The sequence below is a fragment of the Mixophyes fleayi genome, chromosome 3, assembly GCF_038048845.1.
Source record: "Mixophyes fleayi isolate aMixFle1 chromosome 3, aMixFle1.hap1, whole genome shotgun sequence".
Classification (NCBI taxonomy): domain Eukaryota; kingdom Metazoa; phylum Chordata; class Amphibia; order Anura; family Limnodynastidae; genus Mixophyes; species Mixophyes fleayi.
Window position 1 is genome coordinate 304,790,244 of NC_134404.1, and position 26,794 is coordinate 304,817,037.

Here is a 26,794-nt window from a genome sequence, read left to right on the forward strand (position 1 = left end):
ACAGCAAGGCCGGGCACACAATGACGTGTGTCCTGTTGTCACTGTTCACCCACCACTGCATGATGGTGCAAAATACATAAGCTCTTAGTGCTGTAGGCCTGCAGTGATGAGTATTGCATGATCATGCCCTTTCCACCGATGCATGAAGACGTGATTCATGAATCTCTTGGACGGAAAGTCTATATATTTGGCAAGTATAGTTATAGTTCAGATTGATCCATTTTTTTTCAAGGCTGGAAATCAGATTTTTGTTATTACCACTCTGATTAATGAATGTACATTGCTTGTTTGGTCTTTTTAACTTCAACAAACATGGAATTGTTTGCAAGAATTAATTTGCTTGCAAAAATAAAATGTTGCCGTATTAATAAGAAAAATAATCCCTAATGGTTAATTACAAAGGAAATATTTACACTGCAAGACACATACAGCATTGTTTTAAAGGGAATATATACTATTTGGAAATGAACCATGCAGATGTTGGCAGTTAATTTGAAATTATTTAATGGAATGTAGTTTCTTAATATTATCTACAGATGGCACTATTGTTACCTGATTGAAAGCCAGCCAAGAATCACATCAGTCTGTATACTAGGACTAGGCACTGTTCTGTGCACAACAGAACACACATCTTGATCAATAATATGAATAATGTGCAATAAATAAATAATCTATGTTATTGTAATAGGTGTTATTTTTTGTGCTGGTGTTTCTAAAAATCTAAGGAGATACAGACATTTACATGTAAAAGTACAAATTGAAGAAAATCTTTGGTGTGTGTGTGTGTGTGTGTGTGTGTCCATTGTCGTAACCCTGAAATGCACAAGTAATAAATGAAAGATAAAATGTAATTAAAAATTACAGTGAGAAATGCAAAATCGTGTTGCAGGTAAAGTTGCAAATATATATATATATGTGTGTGTATTGTAGCACCATCAGGAGAATAGGTACCATATCCTTGGGGAAGATGGCGGAGAACAGCAGCAGAAGACCACACAATTCCAGAGGTTTCAGGTTGTTGTTTCAACAACACACAGAAACATCAACTTTACACTGACAAAAATTTCTCAAACTTTTTTCTTTAAAGTCTCTTGCTCTTCGCTTATGCACACAACCAGGCCACACCCAACTTGTGCTTTGCAGAAATACACATTTCCTTGCTTGTTACATAAAATAACTTCAAAATGTATTGTGTTTAACTTAGCTCACGTCTTCTTCAAGCCGAGAATCTACTGTGTACCCTCAATGCTCAGCTTCTTAGAGGGTTTGTAAAATTGGGAAAGTTACTTAACAACCTTACAGCACAGCCTTCCATCTGTCTCATGACTGCTCAACAAGTTTTTCATCTGTAAGTATCATCATACTTTTTATTTTAACGTAAAATAGTTTTACTTAAATATTAGCTCATTTATTATGCAGATTGTGCCTAGATGGTCTGTACAGCACACTTGAAGGTGCCATATACTCCTTATTACAGTGAGACATCTCTGTAAATTTTGTGTTTTGTTCCTAAAATAGTATACTACAAAGAGGAGACCTGGGGGTAAATGTATGAACATGCGGGTTCTTCAACACCCGCGTGTTCGGCGATTAAATTTCAAGCGGCGCTGCATTGTAAAGGGACTTCCCTTTACAATACAGCGCCGCTTGAAATTTAATCGCCGAACACGCGGGTGTTGAAGAACCCGCATGTTCATACATTTACCCCCTGGAGTTTGCCTTGATTGCCAGTGTAACTTTTTAGTGTTTAAAGTTTTAGTTATGTCAGACAGAGTACATCTATCAATGTACTTTTCCGCCAAAGAGCAACTAAAAGGTGCAAAATGCGTTCCACTAAATGTATAGGTAGTAGACGATCTCTACCGGATCTGAGCTGATGCAAAATTCACTTCCTTTCATAGAGAGGTAATGGCTTTGCACGTGCCTCTAAAATGTTCTCTCTGAATTTATCTCATTTCATTTATATGGCTCCACAAAATGAAATCTTCTGAAGATTTTAGCTGCATCACAAAACTAGGCGCAGTGGTTATTATTTCCAATTACATTTTAGTTAGAATAATAGTAATTTGTAATGTTTCTTTCTGTTCATATAGCTTTACATTTAGTTTTTTTCCTGAACATCCTTAGTTGGCATTACCTTCAAACTGTTGCCATTATATTGCTGTTCCATCCAGATTTTCTGCTGTTTTCTAGCCTTTATACTTGGCTGGATATAATGTGTGTTGTGAGATACTGCAGAGCAAACATCTGCAAGGAGTATTTTATACAAGTTATATTTAGATCTACATTAAATGACATCTATGTTTGCAGGCAGAAAAGACACGGGAAAGAGTATTTAGGAATTCAGAAGATTTTGAAAGGGCTTATGCAAGGCACAGTATTTTGCATACTTAATAGGATATTATACTGAATTATCCTAAACAAGGATTGCATTTTGATACCGAGCACCGATATACATGATTTTTTTTGTCTAATGAGAGTTGTTAGTAATATTTAGTTACAGAGTAAGTAAACATATTTTAGTACAATTCAATAATCTTTGAATTTCACATCACTATTCAAACAATATTTTCAGCATATTGCAGCAATAGGTTAACATATGTATGGTAGATCTAATAATATTATACCAATAAATTGTAATATCCTATGTCTTGCTCACAGCTCACCATATCCCATTAACAACCAAGCATTTTTTACTATTGTCAGGCGCCGTCTCCGCGCTGACACTTGGTGCAGGAGACGGACGCCTGCACCTTCTTAACAACCACGTCCTGTTGCCTAGCAGCGGGACGCTATCTCTGCTCACCTGTCTGCAGCCAGCATGTCTTACCGCCAAAATCTCCCTAACCCAATCAGGAGGCACCTTAGGGTATATAAAGCAGCCTCTGACACATGTCTAGTGCCAGAGTATTTGATCTTCAGCCTTGCTCCAGCGTTTGTTCCTGTGTTGCTGTTATTTGAATTCTGACCCAGGCTTGTTCCTGACTTCTCCTTTGGTTCCTGATTCCGGCTTAGACTGATATTTTGGCATTGACGCGGCTTCCTGACCATTATCCTGCTTCTGATTTGGCTATATCCGTTCCTCTGGTTTTGACCCGGCTTGTTGACTACTCTTCCATCCTACATCCTGGTGGGCTGTCACCGCTGCCTCAATTGTTACCTCGCCAGCTGACTGATACTGAGGGCCGTGACCTGCACGTCCCTTGCAGCAAATTCCATACCTCCTTGCGGGGGTTCCTGGTGAAAACCAGGGGCGTGTTAGACTCCACGCCTCAGTACTCAGTAGTGCCAACTGCTGGCAGGTATCATCAATTCCACAGAGTGATTCTGACAACTATATCCCTGAGAATTTTCAGTTTACAGTATTTCTTTACTGCACAAACAGTGTAACATTTCTAACATTCACTAAGTAAAGATACAATACATATTGATAGATTTTGCTCAGTATTTCCTACACTGAAACCAGGAAATGTCCACATATTCATTTATTTAGCTCTTTGCTTATTGAGATTTTGCAGTTTGTAAGAGAACTTGGTTCCTGCAAGTTCTTTCCCCTACCTTTCTCTATTATTTATGCCTGGAACATATTCCAAAAATATTATCATTATCTTATATTTATCCTATTATCTTATATTTATAAAGAGCCAACATAGTGCACTACATTGAGGGGCTTGTTATACAAATAATATACTTTGACCTGAAACAGAAGGTAAAGATGACCCTGCCCAAACAAGCTTTCAATCTAAGATATGGTGGAAATACTTGATATGTAAGGTAGCTGCTGCTGGCGATACATGTTCATGAATTTAGCCACTGTGCTTATCCTTGGATCCAGGCAATTGGTAGTTCCTGGTCCAGGCAGTTGGTAAGCACAGGTACATCAGTCCTTGGCAGCTGGTAATTACAAGTACAGGGCTAATTTCTGGCTCCAGGAAGTTGGGTGTTCCTGTTCCAGAGAGCTGATTACCACATGCAGAACACCATTTCTTGACAGTTGGTGATTACAGGTACAGAGCTAGTTTCTGGCTCCAGACAGTTAGTAACAGCAGGTACACCAGTTCTTGGCAGTTGGTGATTACAGGTACAGAGCTAGTGTCTGGCTCCAGACAGTTAGTAACAGCAGGTACACCAGTTCTTGGCAGTTGGTAATTACAGGTACAGAGCTAGTTTCTGGCTCCAGACAGTTGGTAACAGCAGGTACAACACTAGTTTCTGGATCAGTGCAGTTGGTAATTATAGACTCTTTGCTAGTTTATAGCTCTAGGCAGTTTGTAATATAATTTTAGTACCAGAGAAATATCAGGAGAATCCCAGAAGCAGAAATAAAATATATCTCAGGCACAGAGAACATAAGCAAACATGTATACACAAATTCATGTATGCAAATATATAAATCCCCTGATACACACCCTGCAAATATATAGCCACATAGATAGGAAAGGAAAAGGATGAACATACAAGCCTAACCATTGTCCTTACATCACTTTTGTCAACTGCATGATTGTCAATGTGAATAGTAAAATATCATGAATGTTTAGATTCTGATTTGTTTGCCAGTGTTGCAGATTGGTCTGCTAAGGCCTTGCACCAGTGCCCATATAGAGGGTTTGTTTCTCAGGACTTAGAATGGGCTCTGCTGGAGGCGAGTTTTCATCTTCTCGAGTTGTTGGTTGAAGAAGCTTCTAAAAAAGAAGCCTGGATTAGGAGAAGATGTCAAGCACTGTCTGCTCTAATACGCCTGACCTCCATTCCTGAGTGTAAGAAGCTTTTAGACATGCAAGAAAAGGTATGTGACAATTCATGTTCTCAGTTGTATAAATTCAAATAAAGGAAGGGACATAAGGATAAGATTGAATGGTAGTGCATTTTTCACATTAATGACAAAATATTAAAAAAATAAATATTTTAATTTAATCCCCCCCATGAAATACCTTTATTATGATGTAATGAATGTCTACTGTACTTAAAATAATAACGCACTTAGGGGGGTATTCAATTGTTCGGCTTGACGGCCGAAAAACTTGCGCTCTAAAACTATTACCGTTAATATTCCCTGAGGTGCGAGCTGAAATTCAGCGAGTAAATTACCGTATGAACGGTTTTTAAGCGCAATTTTACCGTATTAATGGTAATAGTTTTAGAGCGTGAGTTTTTCGGCTGTCGAGCCGAACAATTAAATACCCCCCTTAGAGTTGCTCCTAATTGCAGACACATGTCCTAGTATACATACACATCATTACTAGTACTCAGCATTTAGACTAGCCCTTTAGGTGGAGCAAGAGATAGGACTGTAATACAAGGACCTTTGAGATGCCCAGAATCGGACGCCGTTGTGTGCATTCGAGATTGGCACGCTCGTACTTCACATTGGCTACAGACAAACACCCCTTCCCTGCCCCATTCCCTCCTTGAAATTGTAAACTGCAGTAAGTACCCTTTGTGCTCGAAGATTAATTGGATGTTGCTGCATTCTATTGCATATAGACCGATTCTGAGCATGTGCAGAGCAATTGTGCGGATTATACGCACAAAATCACAATTTACATCCCTTAATGAATCAGGCCCTATATTCATATTCAAAAAACAACAAAGTTCTTTTTAGCGCAAGATTATGGAGATGAACAAGAGAGCTACTGCACAGGGTCTACGTCCCCATACTATAAAATATATATAGCAACCAAAACGCAGTAGATCCTCAGGTCATTAAAAATATATATCCGTGTTCGCATTCAAAGCAGAAATGATTGTCAAACGTTAACAACTACAGAGGAAAGAACCTTATAGTTTCAGATAATATGAACTTAACCAAGCTGTGTAGTCAAGCAGTGGGAAAAGTGTGTAGAATACTTCTTGGTAGCAGGAAGAAGGAAGTTATATTGTCACGTTAAGGGTCATTGATAAAACATCACCTTAAGTACTGTGTATAGAACTGGACACCCTATCTCCAAAAAATACATTTGTAAACTGGAAACGTTCAGCAAAGGGCTACTAAAGTGGTACATGGGCAAAATCTTATAGCTGCACTGAAATAAATAAATTATTAAATCAATCATATATTTTTTTCAAAATGGTCTCTTTCTGGGATTATCACCAGTTGTACTGCTCTTAATATATAAGATGGAGTATCATCATCATCACCATTTATTTATATAGCGCCACTGATTCTGCAGCGCTGTACAGAGAACTCGCTCACATCAGTCCGTGCCCCATTGGAGCTTACAGTCTAAATTCCCTAACATACACACAGACAGACACACACAGACTAGGGTCAATTTACTAGCAGCCAATTAACCTACTAGTATGTTTTTGGAGTGTGGGAGGAAACCGGAGCACCCGGAGGAAACCCACGCAAACACGGGGAGAACATACAAACTCCACACAGATAAGGCCATGGTTGGGAATTGAACTCATGACCCTAGTGCTGTGAGGCAGAAGTGCTAACCACTTAGCCACCGTGCTGCCCTCAAGTAAAACCAAAAGCCCTATCACCATCAAAAACACCCATTTCCAGAGGCAATAGGGATTTTTGGCCTTTCATAAATCTCCTCATACAACTGTAGAATTTGATGACAAAAAAAGAACCTTAAGGTCAATCTAGTCTGTGGGTTTTTTGTGTTCAGTTCAATAATGCATTGAAGAAACATAATACAATGAAGACGTAGATAGAAAATATTAAGAAAACAAAAAACCACAGCACCCTTCAAAAAAATAAAAACAAATCAAGACCCCTCACAAGGAAACAAAAAATCTCAATAAGTAAACTCACCCAGAAAAGGAAGAAATGACCCATGAAATATACTTTTTTATTCCCAAAGTCCTACAGTGCTGAGTGTGAACCCTGACCATCACTAAGTTTATTAAAACAGAGTGACCCCCTCTCCATTGCGTTGAAGCAGGGGGGGAAATATATTGTGATAAATTATTATTATTTATTAAATAGCAAAGTAAACTTATTGGTGAGCAGGGTGGGGATAAAATTTCTCTCCTCTGGGACCCTTTGACACCCACCCCCTCTCTCCTGGCACCCTGTCACCTGGCATGCTCTGCTTTCTCCTCTGGTACCCTCCCCTTCTCTGTTATTCTGACCATACACCATTCCCCCTCTCCCCAGAGTGAAATAAAAACAAGGTAAACACATTGGGCATGATTCTTTAAGGAAAGTAAGGCAAAAAAATTAGTTTTCTTCTGGACAAAACCATGTTAGAATGCATGGGGTGCAACTTAGTTTAATAATTTGTATATAAGATAAATAATGGCTGTTTTTTTATGTAGCACACAAATACTTGATAGCTTTATTTGTACACTGAAATTTAAAGTTGATCTAGGACATGCCTCACCCCAATTATAAATCTGCCATCACATTTTAAATTTGCCTCCGTCTCCATTGTAACATGGTTTTGCCAATGTACCAAGTTACTCATTTTTTTCTGCTTTACTTTCCTTAATGAATCAGGCCCATTATATGGTATTTCAGGTTTTTATATAATATTTATTCATAAGTAGTAAAGAAAAGATTTATTTGCATGTAAAAAGGAAGAAAACCAGAAATAAAAAAAACTCCCTAAAAAATAAACACCAATGCAACTCCTGTTTATAAGGCATTTAACATATCGTCTTTTTCTTATGTTGGTTTTTGTACTTTTTATGTGTTGGTAATGTGTTTGTGTTATTAAAACAAAATGTTCTTTCCACATAATTAAAGCTTGGTGAGGTTAAGAACGACAATGGTTGTGTAAAGTGTAACATATTTTAGATTTTGCAGATTTGCTCCTCAAGAGTTTTCTTCTCTATTTTAAGGTCTGCCAGCTTGGAGTTATTACCTCTCCCTGCAACAGCTATGCTTTGTATTTATTGGGTACAGCACAGCTTGCCCAGTATGATGACAGGCCATCTTCTCAGGATGCACAACTTGCACTTAAGGATGCAGTACTCAGCTTTAAAGCAAGCATTCACCTAGAGAGTATGCCAACCAGAGGACCACCTCTAACAGAACTAACATGTAAGATTGCTACCAGCATATGCTATTCATACAGATGTCTCTGTAGGAATAGAACTCCCTCGATAAAATACATTTCAGCTGTTTCCTACATACAGTGAACCCAGCCATTTTGTGAAGTGAACCAATATGCCTAATAATGAGAGTATTGGGTCAACCCGCAAATTATCTGTCTTCACTAGGGACATTTATAAAATACGGGGCAAAGAATGACTGTGTTGTCCATAGCAACCAATAAGATTCTAAGTGTCATTTTTGTAGTACAGTTTAGAAAATGAAAAAGAAAACATCTTGTTGGTTGCTATGGGAAACACCACATTTTTTCTTGGCACTGGTTTTCATAAACTTCCTCCACTGACTACAGGCAATGGGTGCACTTTAAGGACTGTAGATTTGAAGGGACCCAATAGTAGATATATTTAGCTTATCATTCATTCCATTTGGGGGACACTGCTCACCATGGGATATAGAGGGCACTATGCTGGGAGGTAAGGCACTTAAAAATTAACTACTTGTCTGGCCTGCTCCCTCCCTTCTATACCACCTGCACAGAGGTTCTTCAGTTTTTATTTAAGTGCCCAAGAATTATGTTACATTTTATTTTTTTATTCTTTTTAACAGATGTTATTTTTGTTAAATAAGGTGCAGTATAACTCACCGGTTCACTATGTTGTTTAGATTGTATTCTGTGGTGTATTGTTTTTTTCTCTCTCCCTCTGTTTCTCTCTTCATGTCAGAAAAAAGGACGTCACATGTTCCAAATGTCAGGTAAGTTACCAAATGGAAGTTCGAAATCAGGTGACCGATGCGCCAGTTATAAGGCTGAGGACCGAGCTCCACGCATGTCCAGAGAGGACACGACTGATATGGCAGAGCTTGCCTGAATTAAAGCGTTAGCTCAGTCCATTGTAGAATCGACACCGCGTGCAGCACGTTTGCAGAGAGAGGTGAACTTAATCTTCCTAGTTCTACCTTAGGGATCCCATCTGCAACCCCACTTTCTTTAGATACCTCAGTTGAGGGGGTTTCTGACCCTGTTTCTACAGTACTGGAACCACTCTGGCTATAGAATTTCAAGAAGTCTGTACAGGGCATGGCTCGTGTGTCTTCCTCACTGGAAAGGATGTTGTAGACTTCATTATCCACCAAACCTTGTAAGTACCAGGCCCAACCTCAGGTACATTTCTTCAAAGACTCTGAATTGGAACTCTCCTCCCAGGAAGAAGGTGAGATTCAGGGGGTCTCTGACTATGAGGACCTGACTGAATGGGAGGATGACTCTTCCAGCAGACAGGGGGTTGATGATTTCATTTTCGTGGTCAGACAGGCCTTAATTTTCAGGATGCAGAACCGGTAGTTTCTGACATTATTCAAAAAGGAAAATAAACAAACAGTTTCTTTCTTCCTTCTTTGTTACTCTTGTTTGAATTAATTGGTAAGGCTTGGAAAAAAACAGATAGAACATTCCAAGTTCCGAGAAGGTTCCGGCTCAGCCACCCTTTTTCTGAAGCAGACACAGAAAAATGGGAAATTCCCCCAAGAGTGGATGCTGCAATTGCACATCTTGCGAAATCAACTACTATTTCTGTTCTGAGTTCTGCTTCCTTAAAAGACAGCACAGATAAGAAATGTGAGGGCATTTTAAAATACATCTTTGTTACAACAGGTTCCTCACTCAGACCCATTACTACAGCCACTTGGTTAATCAAAGCGGTGGAAATATGGGCTGGCAAACTAAGTGAGGGTATACAAACAATGGAGGCCTAGATAGGAATTGACACCATTGGTGGACCATGTAAAAGAAGTATTTGGTTGATACTGTCTTGGATGAATGTATAAGTATATCCAAAACCTCTGCCTTCGCGGTCGCAGCCAGACGTACAATCTGGTTTTGATCATGGGAGTCAGATGCAGAGTCCAAAAAGACTCTGGAACACTTATTTTTGTTGAGGGGACGGTCCTTTTAGGACTAGAACTAGACAAGATCACTTCTCAGGCCACGGGAGCAAAGAGTTAATTTCTGCCCGTTAATAACCCAAGGCCTAGAAGCAGGAGATTCCAGTCCTTTTACTAAACGGGTAAATCTGAGGGAACTTCCACAAGACGCCAATCCTTTCCCCATACTTGGAAATTATCGAAGAAGTAAGCAAGCAGACTTGGATGGACAGACGTCCTGATTCCAAGCGAGCTGAAAAACAATCCACTTTACTACCCCATTCCCCACACAAAAAACTCCATATTGGGGGCCCATCTCCTGCTCTTTTGGGGCCAGTGAATCAGATGCGTGGGTGAGGGACTTAGCAGAAAGAGGTTACATACTAGACCTCTTAGGGCTGCTGCCAAAGTGTTCTTTTCCACACACCCCTCCCCCCTTCCATGAGACAGAGCCAGGTGACTGGCTTTGCAAGTAGTCATTCAGTGCCTGTTGTCGTCAAGTTTGATTGTCCCAGTCCCAAAGAAGCAGGAGAGTTTGGGTTACTTCTCAAACATATTTCTTGTGCAGAAACCTGTACCTGAATTCCCTCAATTTACAATTGGTGGTGGCCAAATTCAGGATGGAGTCCATCCGTTCAGTGATCAATGCCATGGAATGGGATGAATTTCTCACTTCCTTGGATATAACGGATGCGTATCTTCACATCTCAATATGTGAAGGCCACAACAGCCATCTCAGGTTTGTGGTGGAAAAATTACATTACCAATTTTGGGCCCTACTATTTGGTCTGGCTGCAGCACCAAGGGCATTTACAAAAGTTATGGCTGCAAAAAGGGTAACAGTCATACCATACCTGGACGATCTTTTGATAAAGGAGAAGTTTGCCTCTTTGCTCCTGACCTATTTGTGCTTGACAGAGGGAACACTGGAATTGCACAGCTGGGTAATAAACCATCAAAAGTCCAGTCTTGTCCCAGCCCAGCCCTTGATTTTGCTGGGTCTACTCTTTGACACCAGATGTAAGAGGATGTTTTAACTAGAGGAGAAGTTTCGGGCCATTCAAAAGAAACAAGTAAGGGTCTTATTGTCTCTCAGGCAAGTATCCATCATCCATTGCATGAAGCTGATGGGAAGAATGGCATGTTGCTTCGAAGCTGCGCAATTTGCATGCTTCCACTCCTGGACATTCCATAGCTAGATTCTAGCCAGGTGGTCGAGGTCCAATCTTCAGTTGGCAGCACAGTTTTTTCAAACTGTCACCAAGGACCCATTAGTACCTTTAGTGTTTGCTGATGACGAAAAATGTCACTAAACCTCTGCATTCCAGGACTTTGGTCCCAAGAGGAAGCAAAGCTACTTTTAAACTTTCTCAAACTAAGGGTGGTTCTCAACACTCAGTTGTGGGCTCAGTCCTTCTTGAGGTACAGACCCATTCGAATTCAGTCAGACAATGCCACGGCTGTGGCATATATTAATCACCAAGGGGTACAAGAAGTCCTCTAGCGATGAGGGAGGCAGCCAAGATCATGCGCTGGGCAGAACATATCCCAGCAATCTCAGAGATCTTTATCCCAGGGGTGGACAAATGAAAGGCTGATTTTCTTGGAGTTGGTATGCCATTCATCCTGGGAATGGTCTCTCAATCAGAAAGTGTTCAATTAGATTGTGAGGTGGGGTCAGTCGGAGGTCGTTGTCACGGGCACTAGGAGTCTTTACCCAGGGATCACCAGGTGATAGGCTTACCAGAGCAGTATAGATGGTAATATGGTACTCTGGTAGCAGGGTGATCACGGAACAGGAAATAGCAGATGATGGAGATGCTCAGGAAAGTCTATGACTAGCAGCACTGGTAATATGGATGTAGAAATACACGAGGAACTGTATGGACAAAGGACACGTGAAGGTAGTCAGTGGTCTGCGGTAGCAAGTTGTACCACTGCTATAGTGAGGAGGAATGTCCAACAGAAACGAGGAGGTGATGAGAGTCAGCGGTCTGCGGATAGCAAGTTGTACCGCTGTCTGAGTGAAGGAATGGAATCCAAGTGGAGGTATCCGGGAAGTCAGTGGTCTGCGGTAGCAAGTTGTACCACTGCTATGTGAGAGGATACTGGAACAGGTGACACAGGAAACAGGGATCAGTGGTCTGCCTCTAGCAAGTTGTACCACTGAATATATATGTGAGGAGTAGCACGGGGAGAGACTGCAATACAGGGGATACACGGGCACCTTAAACTTGATCCACAATAGCATGCACAATATATTAATGACTGAACAGCACTGCGATAATAGAAAGTCACTTGAGGTAATCCGGCACAAGATAACACAGTCAATGATGGCAATAGTCTCAGCGGATAGTAAACTCCAGAGGAGAACAAACTCAGTCCAGCAAGATATGCAATACACCAGCACAGTCAATGAGAAGTATGCATACCGTGGTTCAGAAGCAGGCTGTCAGACAGGAGTGCAGAGATACCTGAACGGCTGGAGGCCGGCAGGATGCGAAGTCCCTGGAGGGGTGAAGCGGTAATCAAGTAGGTGCAGCGCACAGGTAGGTAGACCAGCAGGGGAACAAATACTCAGGAAGCAGTAGTATGTAGAACTGGACTCCTGGAGGACCCTGAAGAGTAGCGATGGTCTTGATGAGATGAAAACAGTGAGGCGCAGATCCGATGCAGACTGGCGAGTAGAGACCAGCGGGAACACGGAGAAGCACGGAGAGCGGGTCAGCTGTTGTAGGACGAGTAGAACTGAGGAGTAGCAGCAGCAGGACTCTGCAGATACACGGAGGTAGCGGATAGCAACCAGCAGGTACAGCAACGATGAAACACGGGAGAGCAGAGCTGAGCTGGAACTGTTGAGCACGGAGAGTAGCGGATAGGAATCAGTTGTAGCAGTCTCGAGGAAACACGGGAGAGATGAGATGAGCTGAAGACTGAAGCGCACGGAGGCAGCGGATAGGAATCAGCCAAACAGTCACGATGAAACACAGGCGAGTTGAAGTAGATTGAAGACTGTAGTGCACGGAGGCAGCGGATAGGAATCAGCTAACAGTCACGATGATACATAGCAGAGTTGAAGTGACTTGAAGACTGTAGTGCACGGAGGCAGCGGATAGGAATCAGCTAACAGTCACGATGATACCCAGGAGGGTTGAAGTGGTTAGGAAACCACAGGAGTAGAAGTGGTCTGGAAACCACAGGGGTAGAAGTGGTTTGGAAACCACAGGAATCAGCAGCGCTGAATACACGAGGAAACACAGGAACACCTTCAGAGGCTCATGGGGAATGAGACTCCAAGATCAGGCAACGTGGTATTGACCACAGGTGCTTAATATAGGGAGTGTTGCCTGATCTGCCAATTAAGTTAAAGGGACAGGTACTGAAGGGTTTGAAAGGGCTGCGCATGCGCAGACCCTCAGGATGGAGGACGGCCACGGTTCCTAAATGTACGGGAAGAAGCACTCACAGTCCGGTGAGTGACAGTACCCCCCCTTTTAAAGGTGGGCACAGAACGCCTGGAACCGGGCTTGTCCGGATTTTGAGAATAAAACTTCTTAAGAAGAGCTGGGGCGTTGAGATCTTCAGCTTTGATCCATGAACGCTCCTCAGGACCAAAGCCCTTCCAATGAACGAGGAAACGGAGAACTCCTCGCGAAATTTTTGCGTCCAATACCTGAGTAATCTCGAAATCTTCCTCCTGATGAACTTGAACTGGCTGAGGTGCTGAAGGAGGAGTCGAGAAACGGTTGATGATGAGAGGTTTGAGCAAGGACACATGGAAGGCATTGGAAATACGAAGATTCTTAGGAAGTAGAAGTTTAACACAAACTGGATTTATTACTTGAATGATCCTATATGGACCAATAAAACGAGGAACGAATTTCATAGATGGGACCTTCAAACGAATATTTTTGGTAGATAACCAGACACGATCTCCAATTTTTAGTAGTGGAATAGCCCGCCTCTTCTTATCTGCGAAAGACTTATATTTGGTAGATGTCTTCTTTAAACAGGTTTTGACGTGAGACCAGATATTTTTGAAGGTCTGACAAACAGTCTCTACAGCAGGGACTTGGGTGGGAGGGAGGGCAGGAAATTCCGGAAAAGACGGATGGTGACCGTGAACCACCAGCACTTGACTTTTTGAAGATGACTCCTGAGATCCATCTTCAACGTCCGATGACGTCACGAACCCCCGATGAGGAGGAAGGCGTTCAGACTGAACCTTATCGCACAGATCCGTAGATGAAGGATCCTGTGGAAGAGGACCTGGTGGAATAGACGAATGCTGTCTTTTGAATGAAACCGCTTGAGAGAGACAACGATGATGACATTCAGCTCCCCAAGACGTAACTTGAGAAGTGCGCCAGTCAATCTGGGGAGAATGACATTGAAGCCATGGAAGGCCTAAGACAATCGGACTTGTCGTAGCAGGAAGAATTAAAAACGAAATCTCTTCATGGTGTAGCACACCAATCTGAAGCGTTACTGGAGACGTACTCTGGGTGATGAGACCATTGATGAGACGTGATCCATCTATAGCAGTCACAGTAATCAGTGTTTTCAAAGTAATCACTGGTAGGGACCATTGTTTCACTAGGGATTTAGAAATGAAATTTCCTGCTGCTCCAGAATCAATCAGTGCTTGAGACTCAAAGGATTTGGTAGCAAAGGAAATCGTAACATCAAAAGCGCAGACTTTTAATTTCGTAGAAGATGGAGAGGACTCCAGGAACCCTAACCTTATCTCCCCAGTATTGGTTAGAGCCCGGCATTTCCTGGGACAAGAATTGAGCATATGCGTAGAATCAGCACAATAGATACAAAGTCTATTCTTTATTCTTCGGTCCCTCTCCTCTAAAGTTAATTTGGAGCGACCTATCTCCATGGGTATCACCGGAGATGAAGCTGGGTGAAATTGAGGATTTGAGAGAAGAGGTGTTTTAACCGAAGTTACTTTTTCGGAATCATTCTCACGAAACCTCATGTCTACACGAAGGCAAAGGGAAATCAAATCATCCAAAGAGGAGGGTACTTCTTGTGAGGTCAGTGCGTTTTTAATTTTATCGGAAAGCCCCTGCCAGAAGGCGGCGATCAGTGCCTCAGCGTTCCACTGAAGTTCAGAGGCTAATATCCGAAATCGAATGACGTACTGAGCCACAGTGCGAGATCCTTGGCGAAGACGGAGAATGCTGGATGCAGCGGAAATAACACGACCTGGTTCATCGAATACACTTCGGAACGTGGAAATAAATTCGGCACTATCCTGTAACAATGGATCGTTTCTTTCCCACAGAGAGCTTGTCCAGAAAACAATGAAATAAGATAGGCCACTCTGGAACGATGGGTAGAAAAATTTTGAGGTTGGAGCTCAAAATGAACTGAGCATTGAGTAAGAAAACCCCTACAAGTTTTGGGGTCTCCATCGTATTTTGACGGAGTAGGCAGGTGAAGCGTGGAAGCCGTAAACACCTGAGATGGCACTGGGGAAACGGAGGAAGGCACAGGAGCATCAACAGTAGTTGTGGCATCTTGCACAGACGTTCTTTGGGAGGCTAACGCCTGGTAACACCGCAGTAAATGCCGTAGTCGAACTTCCTGTTGCTCAATACGGGTAACCAGATGCCGCAGCATCTCTTTGGCTGTACGTTCCGTATCTGGGTCTGTCATGGCCTGATCTTACTGTCACGGGCACTAGGAGTCTTTACCCAGGGATCACCAGGTGATAGGCTTACCAGAGCAGTATAGATGGTAATATGGTACTCTGGTAGCAGGGTGATCACGGAACAGGAAATAGCAGATGATGGAGATGCTCAGGAAAGTCTATGACTAGCAGCACTGGTAATATGGATGTAGAAATACACGAGGAACTGTATGGACAAAGGACACGTGAAGGTAGTCAGTGGTCTGCGGTAGCAAGTTGTACCACTGCTATAGTGAGGAGGAATGTCCAACAGAAACGAGGAGGTGATGAGAGTCATCGGTCTGCGGATAGCAAGTTGTACCGCTGTCTGAGTGAAGGAATGGAATCCAAGTGGAGGTATCCGGGAAGTCAGTGGTCTGCGGTAGCAAGTTGTACCACTGCTATGTGAGAGGATACTGGAACAGGTGACACAGGAAACAGGGATCAGTGGTCTGCCTCTAGCAAGTTGTACCACTGAATATATATGTGAGGAGTAGCACGGGGAGAGACTGCAATACAGGGGATACACGGGCACCTTAAACTTGATCCACAATAGCATGCACAATATATTAATGACTGAACAGCACTGCGATAATAGAATGTCACTTGAGGTAATCCGGCACAAGATAACACAGTCAATGATGGCAATAGTCTCAGCGGATAGTAAACTCCAGAGGAGAACAAACTCAGTCCAGCAAGATATGCAATACACCAGCACAGTCAATGAGAAGTATGCATACCGTGGTTCAGAAGCAGGCTGTCAGACAGGAGTGCAGAGATACCTGAACGGCTGGAGGCCGGCAGGATGCGAAGTCCCTGGAGGGGTGAAGCGGTAATCAAGTAGGTGCAGCGCACAGGTAGGTAGACCAGCAGGGGAACAAATACTCAGGAAGCAGTAGTATGTAGAACTGGACTCCTGGAGGACCCTGAAGAGTAGCGATGGTCTTGATGAGATGAAAACAGTGAGGCGCAGATCCGATGCAGACTGGCGAGTAGAGACCAGCGGGAACACGGAGAAGCACGGAGAGCGGGTCAGCTGTTGTAGGACGAGTAGAACTGAGGAGTAGCAGCAGCAGGACTCTGCAGATACACGGAGGTAGCGGATAGCAACCAGCAGGTGCAGCAACGATGAAACACGGGAGAGCAGAGCTGAGCTGGAACTGTTGAGCACGGAGAGTAGCGGATAGGAATCAGTTGTAGCAGTCTCGAGGAAACACGGGAGAGATGAGATGAGCTGAAGACTGAAGCGCACGGAGGCAGCGGATAGGAATCAGCCAAACAGTCACGATGAAACACAGGCGAGTTGAAGTAGATTGAAGACTGTAGTGCACGGAGGCAGCGGATAGGAATCAGCTAACAGTCACGATGATACCCAGGAGGGTTGAAGTGGTTAGGAAACCACAGGAGTAGAAGTGGTCTGGAAACCACAGGGGTAGAAGTGGTTTGGAAACCACAGGAATCAGCAGCGCTGAATACACGAGGAAACACAGGAACACCTTCAGAGGCTCATGGGGAATGAGACTCCAAGATCAGGCAACGTGGTATTGACCACAGGTGCTTAATATAGGGAGTGTTGCCTGATCTGCCAATTAAGTTAAAGGGACAGGTACTGAAGGGTTTGAAAGGGCTGCGCATGCGCAGACCCTCAGGATGGAGGACGGCCACGGTTCCTAAATGTACGGGAAGAAGCACTCACAGTCCGGTGAGTGACAGTCGTCATGTTGGCCTCTAGGCTGAACCACAAGTTAGCTCAGTGCTGTGCAAGAACCAGGAATTTTCAAGCTTTCCTAGTGGATACCATGACTGTCCCCTGGCAGTACCAGCTAATGAATCCTTTCCCTCCAATTCCCATGACACTTTGCATACTTAAGAAAGCCAAGAGAGAGGATTTACCAATAATTCTGGTGGCACCAGACTGGCCGAGAAGATTATGTTATGCCAATCTTCTAAGAATCTTAACAGAACCACCATGGAGACTACCTCTCAGAGAAGATCTTCTAAGCCAGGGCCCATTACCATCAGGACTTAGAATGGCTGGCGTATATCTTAGAAGAAACCCCAGTTGCTGAACATATCACTGCACACTCTACCAGATCGGTGATCGCCTCCTAGGTGGTACGGCATGAAGCCTCAGTTGAACAATTGTGTCGGACAGCAACCTGGTCCTCCGTCCACACCGTCTTCAGATTCTACAGTACAGGTTTCACATCTTTTTTTCAAAAGATGACAGTTTGGGCCGAAAGGTTTTGCACACAGCATTGAGTGTACCCAACCCTAGGGGCCGCTTTGGAACATTCCAATGGTGAGCAGTGTCTCCCAAATGGAATGAATGAGAAAAGAGGATTTTTGTAAAATCCATTTCTCTGAATCCATTTGGGGCACACTGTGCTTCCATCCTAATGTTCTGTTATTTTTGGTTGTATGGTTCTTGTTTAACTGATGCTCTAGTCCTATCATTAGGGCTTTGTTAGTTAAAGTAATTCCGTACAGGGGGCATAGAGGGGAGAGAGCAGACAAGTGCCTTGCTCCCAGAACAGCGCCCTCTATGCCCCATGGTGAGCAGTGTCCCGCAAATAGATTCAGAGAAATGGATTTTGGGGAGAGTAAATAAATCCCCGCTTTGGAGGTATTCCTGGGGGTAAATATAGTGACCTCCGATTCTAGCAAATCGACAGTATTCAGCAACTTTTAAAAAATATTCAGCGAATTTAAAATAGTTATTTAAAATTGCAATTTATTTAAAGGCAAGTATAATGTGTTAGTACATATCTGTTAAAGGGAAGCAAGAAGAGAGCAATGTGCTTTACTAATCCAGCAAGGTTCATAAACTTATAAAGGTCATTTTGGAAAGTTCAAAACATGCAGATGTGCATAGCTTTTCTGTTTACGCAAGTTGGCATAATTGTCTGCCTAGTGCTTGGCTGCATATCCACATTCCCATTTTTGGAACTGCCCCCTGAAAATCACTTTGAAATTTGTGTGAGTAATTAATGCAACCTAACCTCCAAATCATGAAAGAGAGTCATTTTTACTCTCATATATCTTTAAGAGTTATGCAGAAAACTGCTGTCAATGAAAGAAGCTCTTTTGAATTTTACAATAAGATTACATATATTTATAATTATGTGTTTTGTTGATTGTTAGAATTATTTTGGTTAAAGGAGATTAAAAGATATTTATTGTGATTATGTTGCAGCTCAGAAGTGGTGGCAGGAGTGGAAGGCAGCAGAAGAAATTAAAAGACAAAAACAAGTGGCCCTGGCTCACTCAGATAAACAAGGGACTTCCACAAGAGAAATTTCAAAAGACAGAGGAGCATCTCCAGTGACAAGAGGAATTAATACAGCATATCGATCTGGTCCTTCCTCAAAGAGGGGAGGTTCAAGTACAACTGAAGCAAGCAACAAAACAACTGTAACATCCGGACAGAGCAATGCTAAAGCAGTGACACCTGGAGGAAGCAACGCGAAAGCAGTGACACCTGGAGGAAGCAACGTGAAAGCAGTGACACCTGGAGGAAGCAACCTGAAAGCAGTGACACCTGGAGGAAGCAACGTGAAAGCAGTGACACCTGGAGGAAGCAACGCGAAAGCAGTGACACCTGGAGGAAGCAACGTGAAAGCAGTGACACCTGGAGGAAGCAACGTGAAAGCAGTGACACCTGGAGGAAGCAACGTGAAAGCAGTGACACCTGGAGGAAGCAACGCGAAAGCAGTGACACCTGGAGGAAGCAACGTGAAAGCAGTGACACCTGGAGAAAGCAACGTGAAAGCAGTGACACCTGGAGGAAGCAACGCGAAAGCAGTGACACCTGGAGGAAGCAACGCGAAAGCAGTGACACCTGGAGGAAGCAACACTAAAGCAGTAACTCCTGGAGGAAGCAACACTAAAACAGTTACATCAGAAAAAAGCAACACAAAAATAGTGATACCAAGAGAAAACAACAATAAAACAATTATACATGGACGGAGCAACAGTAAACCAGTGTCCACCACTGTTGCCAGGTAAACATATTTATTATTTTACACATTATTGCATTGTAGTAATAGAAAGAAAAAAATTAATTTTGATGAATATTGTGAAAATTCCATATAGACAATACTACTTTCTCCAAGTGTCCCTTTGGATTGTTCCCCCTCCCCTTCCTCTCTTTTCCTCACTATCACTTTACTCATGAGTAGATCATTAATTGACTTACTACAGTCTAAAAACATACTGGTAGCTTGATAATTGGCTTCTGGAGAAGTGGACCGTGAGAGAATTTTGACTGGAAGCTCCAATGTGGCAGGGACTGATATAAATAATTTAATATTGTCTGGAATGTGCTGTACTGCTGAAACCCAGAGCCAGTGTTCACCTTCTATATACCAGAATAGACCTCTTCTTTTGGCAAGGTATATCTAAATTAACTTAAGGTGGATTATGCTCCTGTCAGTTAAAGATTTTCCGGCTACCACATTAGGTCCTCACCAATGGCACCTTAAGAAATATGTATTAACCAATTCAATGACCATCTCTATACTATGCAAAGCCTTGCAGCACTCCCCCCCCACCTTCCTCCCACAGGCATGGCCAAAAATATTGGCACCCATGCACTTTTTTCAAATAACTCACAATTTCCTCTAAACATACTAAATTAACAGCAACATTTGGTCTTCACAATTCTTTCTCTGTTAATATACAGAACCTTTATTTTTATTCTGAATTTAATACTGTATATATTTTAAATCAGAAAATGAAAATAAATGGCTTAGCCTCCCTGCCGGTTATAGCTTCCAGACTCCCGTTTGCTGCCTGCTGTTGTGCTGTTGGTGTGAAAACCTTTTGTTTACCATGTATGACCCTTGCCGGGACCTTGGATTTGCCTTCTGCCTGTGCCCTTGACCTTCTGGCTTGAACCTTGGATTTGCTCGTGACCCCGACCCTTGGCGTGTTTTCTGACTATTCTATCAAGCAAGTGACCCCTGACCTCGGCTAGTTCTCTGGATACGCTGTCTGCCATAACTCTCTGTTCCTGGGTTCTCCACATTCGGTACACATCACACGACCCTCCGTTTGTCTGCGGCCAAGTCTGTCCCCACCACTAGGGGCAACAGTGAACACCAGACTTTTGGAGCAGACTCCGGGTGTTGTTGTACTGGCTGGAGGAGTTCCTAACACTTATAGCCATGGATGAGCTTCCTAAACCCCTCTACTTGTAGTTTGGTCTACTCTTCTTGTGCAGACTGCTACAGTTCTCCTATAACTGCTGTTTTTAGAACTTCACATTAGTTCTTTGAGATTTAAAAACTGGAGACCACTTCAAAACAGTCCAGCGCTTTACGATTGTCCATGCTTGGCTACAAGCTTCTGTCTGACCTCAGACTATTCTCTGGCATTCTCTCTTTATTTCCATGCTAATTGTAGTAAACAGCAATGTAATACAAAACAGGAAAATGAGTCATTTTCTCTGTTCAAGCTTGTTGAATGAGTGATTTTCATATTGCAGGAATCTGCTACTTACCACAGGTGAGTTCAGTTTCAAAGTAAAAGCGAATGACCTTTTTCAAATCTAATTATTTTTACTACTATGTAACACCCACCTTTCCTTGGCTAGGGTGTGTTTACTAGTCTTTGTGTGTCCTATCTGCACTGTCATGACTATTTATCATGTATTCAGTTTCACGTAGTGCCTCCACCTTAGTCTAAGTACTGAAGGCACTTCTTGGGGTAGTGTTCTGGAGTTATCAACACCAGAGAGAGACCAAGAAACCCTCCGCTCCCCTACACAACCACAGGCGCACACAAAGGAAATATTATTACACCAAACTAGTCTTTAGAAGCCACACTGGCACATTTATTAGTAAAGCATGGACCTCTAAAGGGTTATTTTAGTAGATTTTATATCAAAAATACATTACTTTGATTCAAATGGTCACAGAAAATTTGAAACAATACTATTAGTATCTAATATACAATCTACACAGTCCTCACTAGTTTTATGTAGCTAAGAGGAACATACCAGCATCATAATATTACATTCAATAAACTGGTCAAAACTTCCCACATAGTTGCATATGAAACATAATTAAAAAATATTAATGCCTTAGGAAATTATGTTATTTCGCTATATTGCATGTCAGGTTAATAGTTATATTTTACATATTTTATCCATATAGTTGTAATGAGTATAAATAGATACAGAGGCCTTCACAAATATAAATTATAAAATAAATAGTTTAAGTTTCTATATGGATATAAAATTCATTTGTAGTGGCCTCCCTTTTTCTTAGTATTTATACCATATGTTTTGCCATAAAGTCTTGTTTTACCGATTGTTGGGAAAAACACTCAGGGCTAGATTTACTAAACTGCGGGTTTGAAAAAGTGGGGATGTTGCCTATAGCAACCAATCAGATTCTAGCTGTCATTTTGTAGAAGGTACTAAATAATTGAAAGCTAGAATCTGATTGGTTGCTATAGGCAACATCCCCACTTTTTCAAACCCGCAGCTTAGTAAATCTAACCCTCAGTCTCTGAGTGTAAACAACCCCTTTATGTCAGAAAACAGTCCAGAGCAAGGAGCCAAGGGAGAGGAACTGGCCAGGAGAGTTGGCTGGCATTAGATTAACCACTTATTTACTTGCACACACTAAGGTCACATATTACAACAATTCATATTTTATTTTTAACCCCTGATTATGCCATAATTATGACACTTATGGCTATTCTACTCAATTGCAGCACATCATAGTTCACACACAATGTCCATTTATTCTCTCTCTATACTTGTACAGCCAAACTAACATTACTGTGTGACTGTACCAAACTGCCCCACTAACCACTTTTTTTGCATTTCAATATGGCTGGACCAGTATGCAATATGTGACACTTAAGCTGATGTAGCAAACTCTTATATATTGTAAACATGCTTGCAGTGTACCCTTACGCCTTTGTTTGATAACATCCAGTCTTGTTTTATTGCTGTGTGTGTTTCCATTTGGAAATAGCAGTGGGGTGTCTTTTTAAGGAGGAACAGAATTTTCCACTGGACGATGGCAGGAGGTTTGTGGAGCCTGAGCACTCTGTGCTAAGTACAAAGTAAGCACGTTGATGTTTGCAGAGCAGTGCAAAACAGCTATTTTTCTACACAAAATGCATATATTTCGCACCAGCTTTGAGCTGGCGGAGGTTGGGTTGGGTGAAGCTGACTGCTCTTGAGAAAAATGTGGAGAAGCACTTCAATGTAATAAAAAATCTGTAAACACACAAAAGTGTCAAATGTGATAAAAGCAGTCCTGATGTTCCCTTTCATGAGCATTTTTAGCAATAAATATTTTATGAGAAAACAGGAAAAGCTTAATTTAATGAAATGAGTGGTTTAAAAGTGGTAGAATGTTGGACTTTAACACCTTGAGAGCTAAAGACTCGTTCTCTACCTGACCCGCTAAAGTGCTGAGGACAAGTCCCACTTGTCTTCTGCATTCAAGGGACTAAGAAAACCCACATGTCACTTCCCACTGTGATCTATGGGTTTTATGAACCTGCTGGAGGAAAGGAATCTTTCCTTCATTAGAAACATGCGTGCTTATGCACGCCGGCACCACAGTGTGTGTGTGCACACGCACAGTCTATTGAAGTCTTTGGGAAATTCCATGGATAGGGGAAGGCTGTTTTAGAGTCTCTATCTCCCTATTGTCAGAATCACTCTGTGGAATAGATGATACCTGCCAGTAGTTGGCGCTACTGAGTACTGAGGTGCGGAGTCTAACACGCCCCTTTTCACCAGGAACCCCCGCAAGGAGGTATGGACTTCGCTGCAAGGGACGTGCAGGTCGCGGCCCTCGGTATCCGTCAGCTGGTAACAATTGAGGCAGCGGTGACAGCCCACCAGGATGCAGGATGGAAGAGTAGTCAGCAAGCCGGGTCACAACCAGAGGAACGGATATAGCCAAATCAGAAGCAGGAGAATGGTCAGGAAGCCGGGTCAATACCAAATATCACTCTAAGCCAGAATCAGGAACCAAAGGAGAAGTCAGGTAGAAGCCGGGGTTAGAATCCAAATAACAGGAACAAACGCTGGAGCAAGGCTGAAGACCAAATACTCTGGCACTAGACATGTGTCAGAGGCTGCTTTATATACCCTAAGGTGCCTCCTGATAGGGTTAGGGAGATTTCGGCGGTAAGACATGCTGGCTGCAGACAGGTGAGCAGAGATAGCGTCCCGCTGCTAGGCAACAGGACGTGGTTGCTGAGAAGATGCAGGCGTCCGTCTCCTGCACCAAGTGTCAGTGCGGAGACGGCGCCTGACACCTATCCATGACACTTAGAAAGCTGGGGGTACCCTTGTTTGAAAAAGAGAAGATGATGGTACCCCTGTTTATTTATTGCCTGCTGTCGGTTTTGATCAGCAGGTATTAAATAAATGTGATGAGCCCAAAAGTGCTCAGCACAGGGCTGAGAAAAGCCTCAGTGTTAAAGGGATTAAGAATGTAATATTTTTATTTATTTATTTTTTTACCCTTTCGCACAGTGCATTGAGCCAATTGCCCGATATTGCAGCATGTGTGGCCAGCATTAGATATTCTATGGATTTATACAAATATAAATATTATAAATATCTCTCATTTTATCTGTGCTTTGGACGTCCTGGTCTACTCTTCTACCCCAGAGCCCCTCTAAGCCCTCACCCACTACTGATCCCCCTCCCTGTCCTGATTCCAAGTGTTCAAATAAACAATAGTTCAAACAATAGAATCTTAAAACTTAGCTGGCTTTTCTTTTTTATTTGAAAACAAAAACATACTTTATCTTCTGAATTATCCTTAGTTAACAGGTAAACAATTATCCCATAATTAAGTTAGACCAGCAAATCTTCAGTGGCTAATTCCAAACAAAATTAAAAATGTGTTTAATTCCATTAGCTAAACATTAATGTAGGATTTTACATAGCTGGGGTCCAGTCTTCCACTCAATCTGATGTGTCCATCAACACGGACTGGTGATAATGTCCTTGTTCCTGTTCCCAGCATGTTCTGCCATGTTATAAAGGGATAGGAGAGCATCCATGGACCACAGCAGATATCAGGGGACTCTCCTCACTACTGCCAAAGCATCATTCAATTTTTAAAAAAGTATTTAAGCAAAATTATTACTAAGTATTATTAAGTATTTAGAAGTAATGCTATGTTTGGCTGGGTGCTAATAATTTTGTATACTGCACACTTATTTTGTCCCATAATAATATGGTATATGAACAAGATGTATTATAAATCATACTAATTTATAGAATGTAGATCTGACAAACAGATTATTGAGAAATATGTATCACACTTTTATGTTTTGTTTTTCTATTATTAAATGTCTCTGCTTTAGTTTACAATTTATGTCCATTTTAGGTTAATAGATTAAAGTAATTTAACATAACAAATAGGTAATCACTACTTAATCTTAAGAAAGGAAAAATATATTCCCTCTGTAACTTTATGCAATATTTCCATATTCCACTAGAGGGCGCAGTGCAGCTGCATTGTTTAAAGTTGTCTCAGTTCCCACTTCTAAGCCACAAGCTCAAGTCTGTGCTTCAGCAAAACCTGCAGAGCCACAGTTATCTCCATCTGAAAGACCTGCTGCTACTGTGGAAGACAAGCCTGTGGCACTTCAAGGTAACAAGAAACAAATCTGAAATGTACAAATATTGCAATTATAACTTACAGTGAATATACATGTCTAAGTATACATTCTGATTCAATAGGAAAGTATTCTGTAATTGTAAAAGCTATCATTCCATGACAGTATATTAGATTAATTAGGTGTAGTTTCATGTACTTTATATCAGGTTGCTAAATGTAAACAATTGTCTTCTATACTGCTCATTATGGCTACATACATTACCACAGTTTAAATGCCTAAAAAAAGATAATTAATATTAATATTGACAATCACTTTCACTGGTATATATAGACAAACACTTTGCCATATTGTTGAACTCAAATGAACCTAAGCCATAGCTTTCTATACACAGTTATACCACAACTCACAAATATGCAAATATTGAAGTTAATGTATTTTTATCTATATACACATTTATTGGTATATTTAGTGGAATTTTTCTATAAGGGTCAATGTATACGTTCTTTTCACAGTTAAAGAAAGGAGGCTGAAGCTCACATGGAGGGTGATTAAAAGTGGAAAGTAACATTTTTTGCACATATGCGTCTGCACGTTTACGTTTTCACATTTGTATTTTGACTTATATGCGTCTTGAGAAACATGTATACATCTATTTATCTATCTATCTCATATCTATCTATCTGTATCACCAATTCAAAAACTGAACCTGTCTTGTATAGGCTCAGAATTTACACTTGCTAAGGAATGTTTTTGACAGATACATATAACTCAAAATAATACGTATCACAAATGGGAGTTCTTAACTTGTGTCTGCACCTTATTGTACTGTACTTGCACGTGAATGCCAGTCATCCACCTCTTAGAGTGTAAGAGGCGACAAGTGCAGCACAAAATATTATTTCAAGTTGTGCACGTGTTCAATGTGACAAATTTTCTATGACTAACAAGTGCGTTTGGTTGGGTCCAACTCTATATCACCCCCCGTAGAAATACTGTGATACAGAGCACATGTCTGACTTACCAGAAAGGATGGCAGAACAAGAGCAAGAAAAACTAAAAACATGGAAAATAGGTGATCCTCCACTTTCACCCAAAACTGGTCTATCATTTGCATTGTTACTTCAGCCATGGGCACTGTAACCTCTCAGTGATGATCAGAGCACTCTATGGGACTCATTTACAATCAAATTCATATGAAGGTGCAGTGGCAAAACCATGTCACCCTATGGAGAGATTTAAAGTTAAGAGGGGGAGCACAATTCTAAATTGCAATGTAAAATTAAAGCTGTCCAGTATTTGTGTGCTACATGGAAAAGCTGGCAGTAGTTTCCCTGCATGCTAAAAAACTTACATTTGTACCTCTGGCATTACAACATGGTTTATCTAGATGTGAGGGACTCACCTGGATGCTCGGCGTCCGGAGAGTCCCTCCATAGTTGTTCCGGGTCCCCTGTGGCATCAGCGGCGATTCACTGCTGATTCCCTAATACTGGGGCCTTTTGAATTCTGGTGCAGCAACGTAAACGTCATAATTACATAATGTGGTGTCGACGCGCCGGCAACTATTT

The 26,794-nt window shown here is 41.9% G+C and overlaps 1 protein-coding gene across 1 annotated transcript in view; it reads left to right on the forward strand.

Annotated features, from left to right (window-relative positions):
* Positions 1–26,794, forward strand: part of LOC142144756 (uncharacterized) — a 144,812-nt gene that overhangs the window by 40,682 nt on the left and 77,336 nt on the right. Inside the window, exons 12-16 of the mRNA XM_075203921.1 lie at positions 1,205–1,348; positions 4,558–4,786; positions 7,798–7,999; positions 18,811–19,618; positions 25,104–25,258. Coding sequence (XP_075060022.1) covers positions 1,205–1,348; positions 4,558–4,786; positions 7,798–7,999; positions 18,811–19,618; positions 25,104–25,258 — 1,538 coding nt within the window. The remainder of the gene's footprint in view (positions 1–1,204; positions 1,349–4,557; positions 4,787–7,797; positions 8,000–18,810; positions 19,619–25,103; positions 25,259–26,794) is intronic.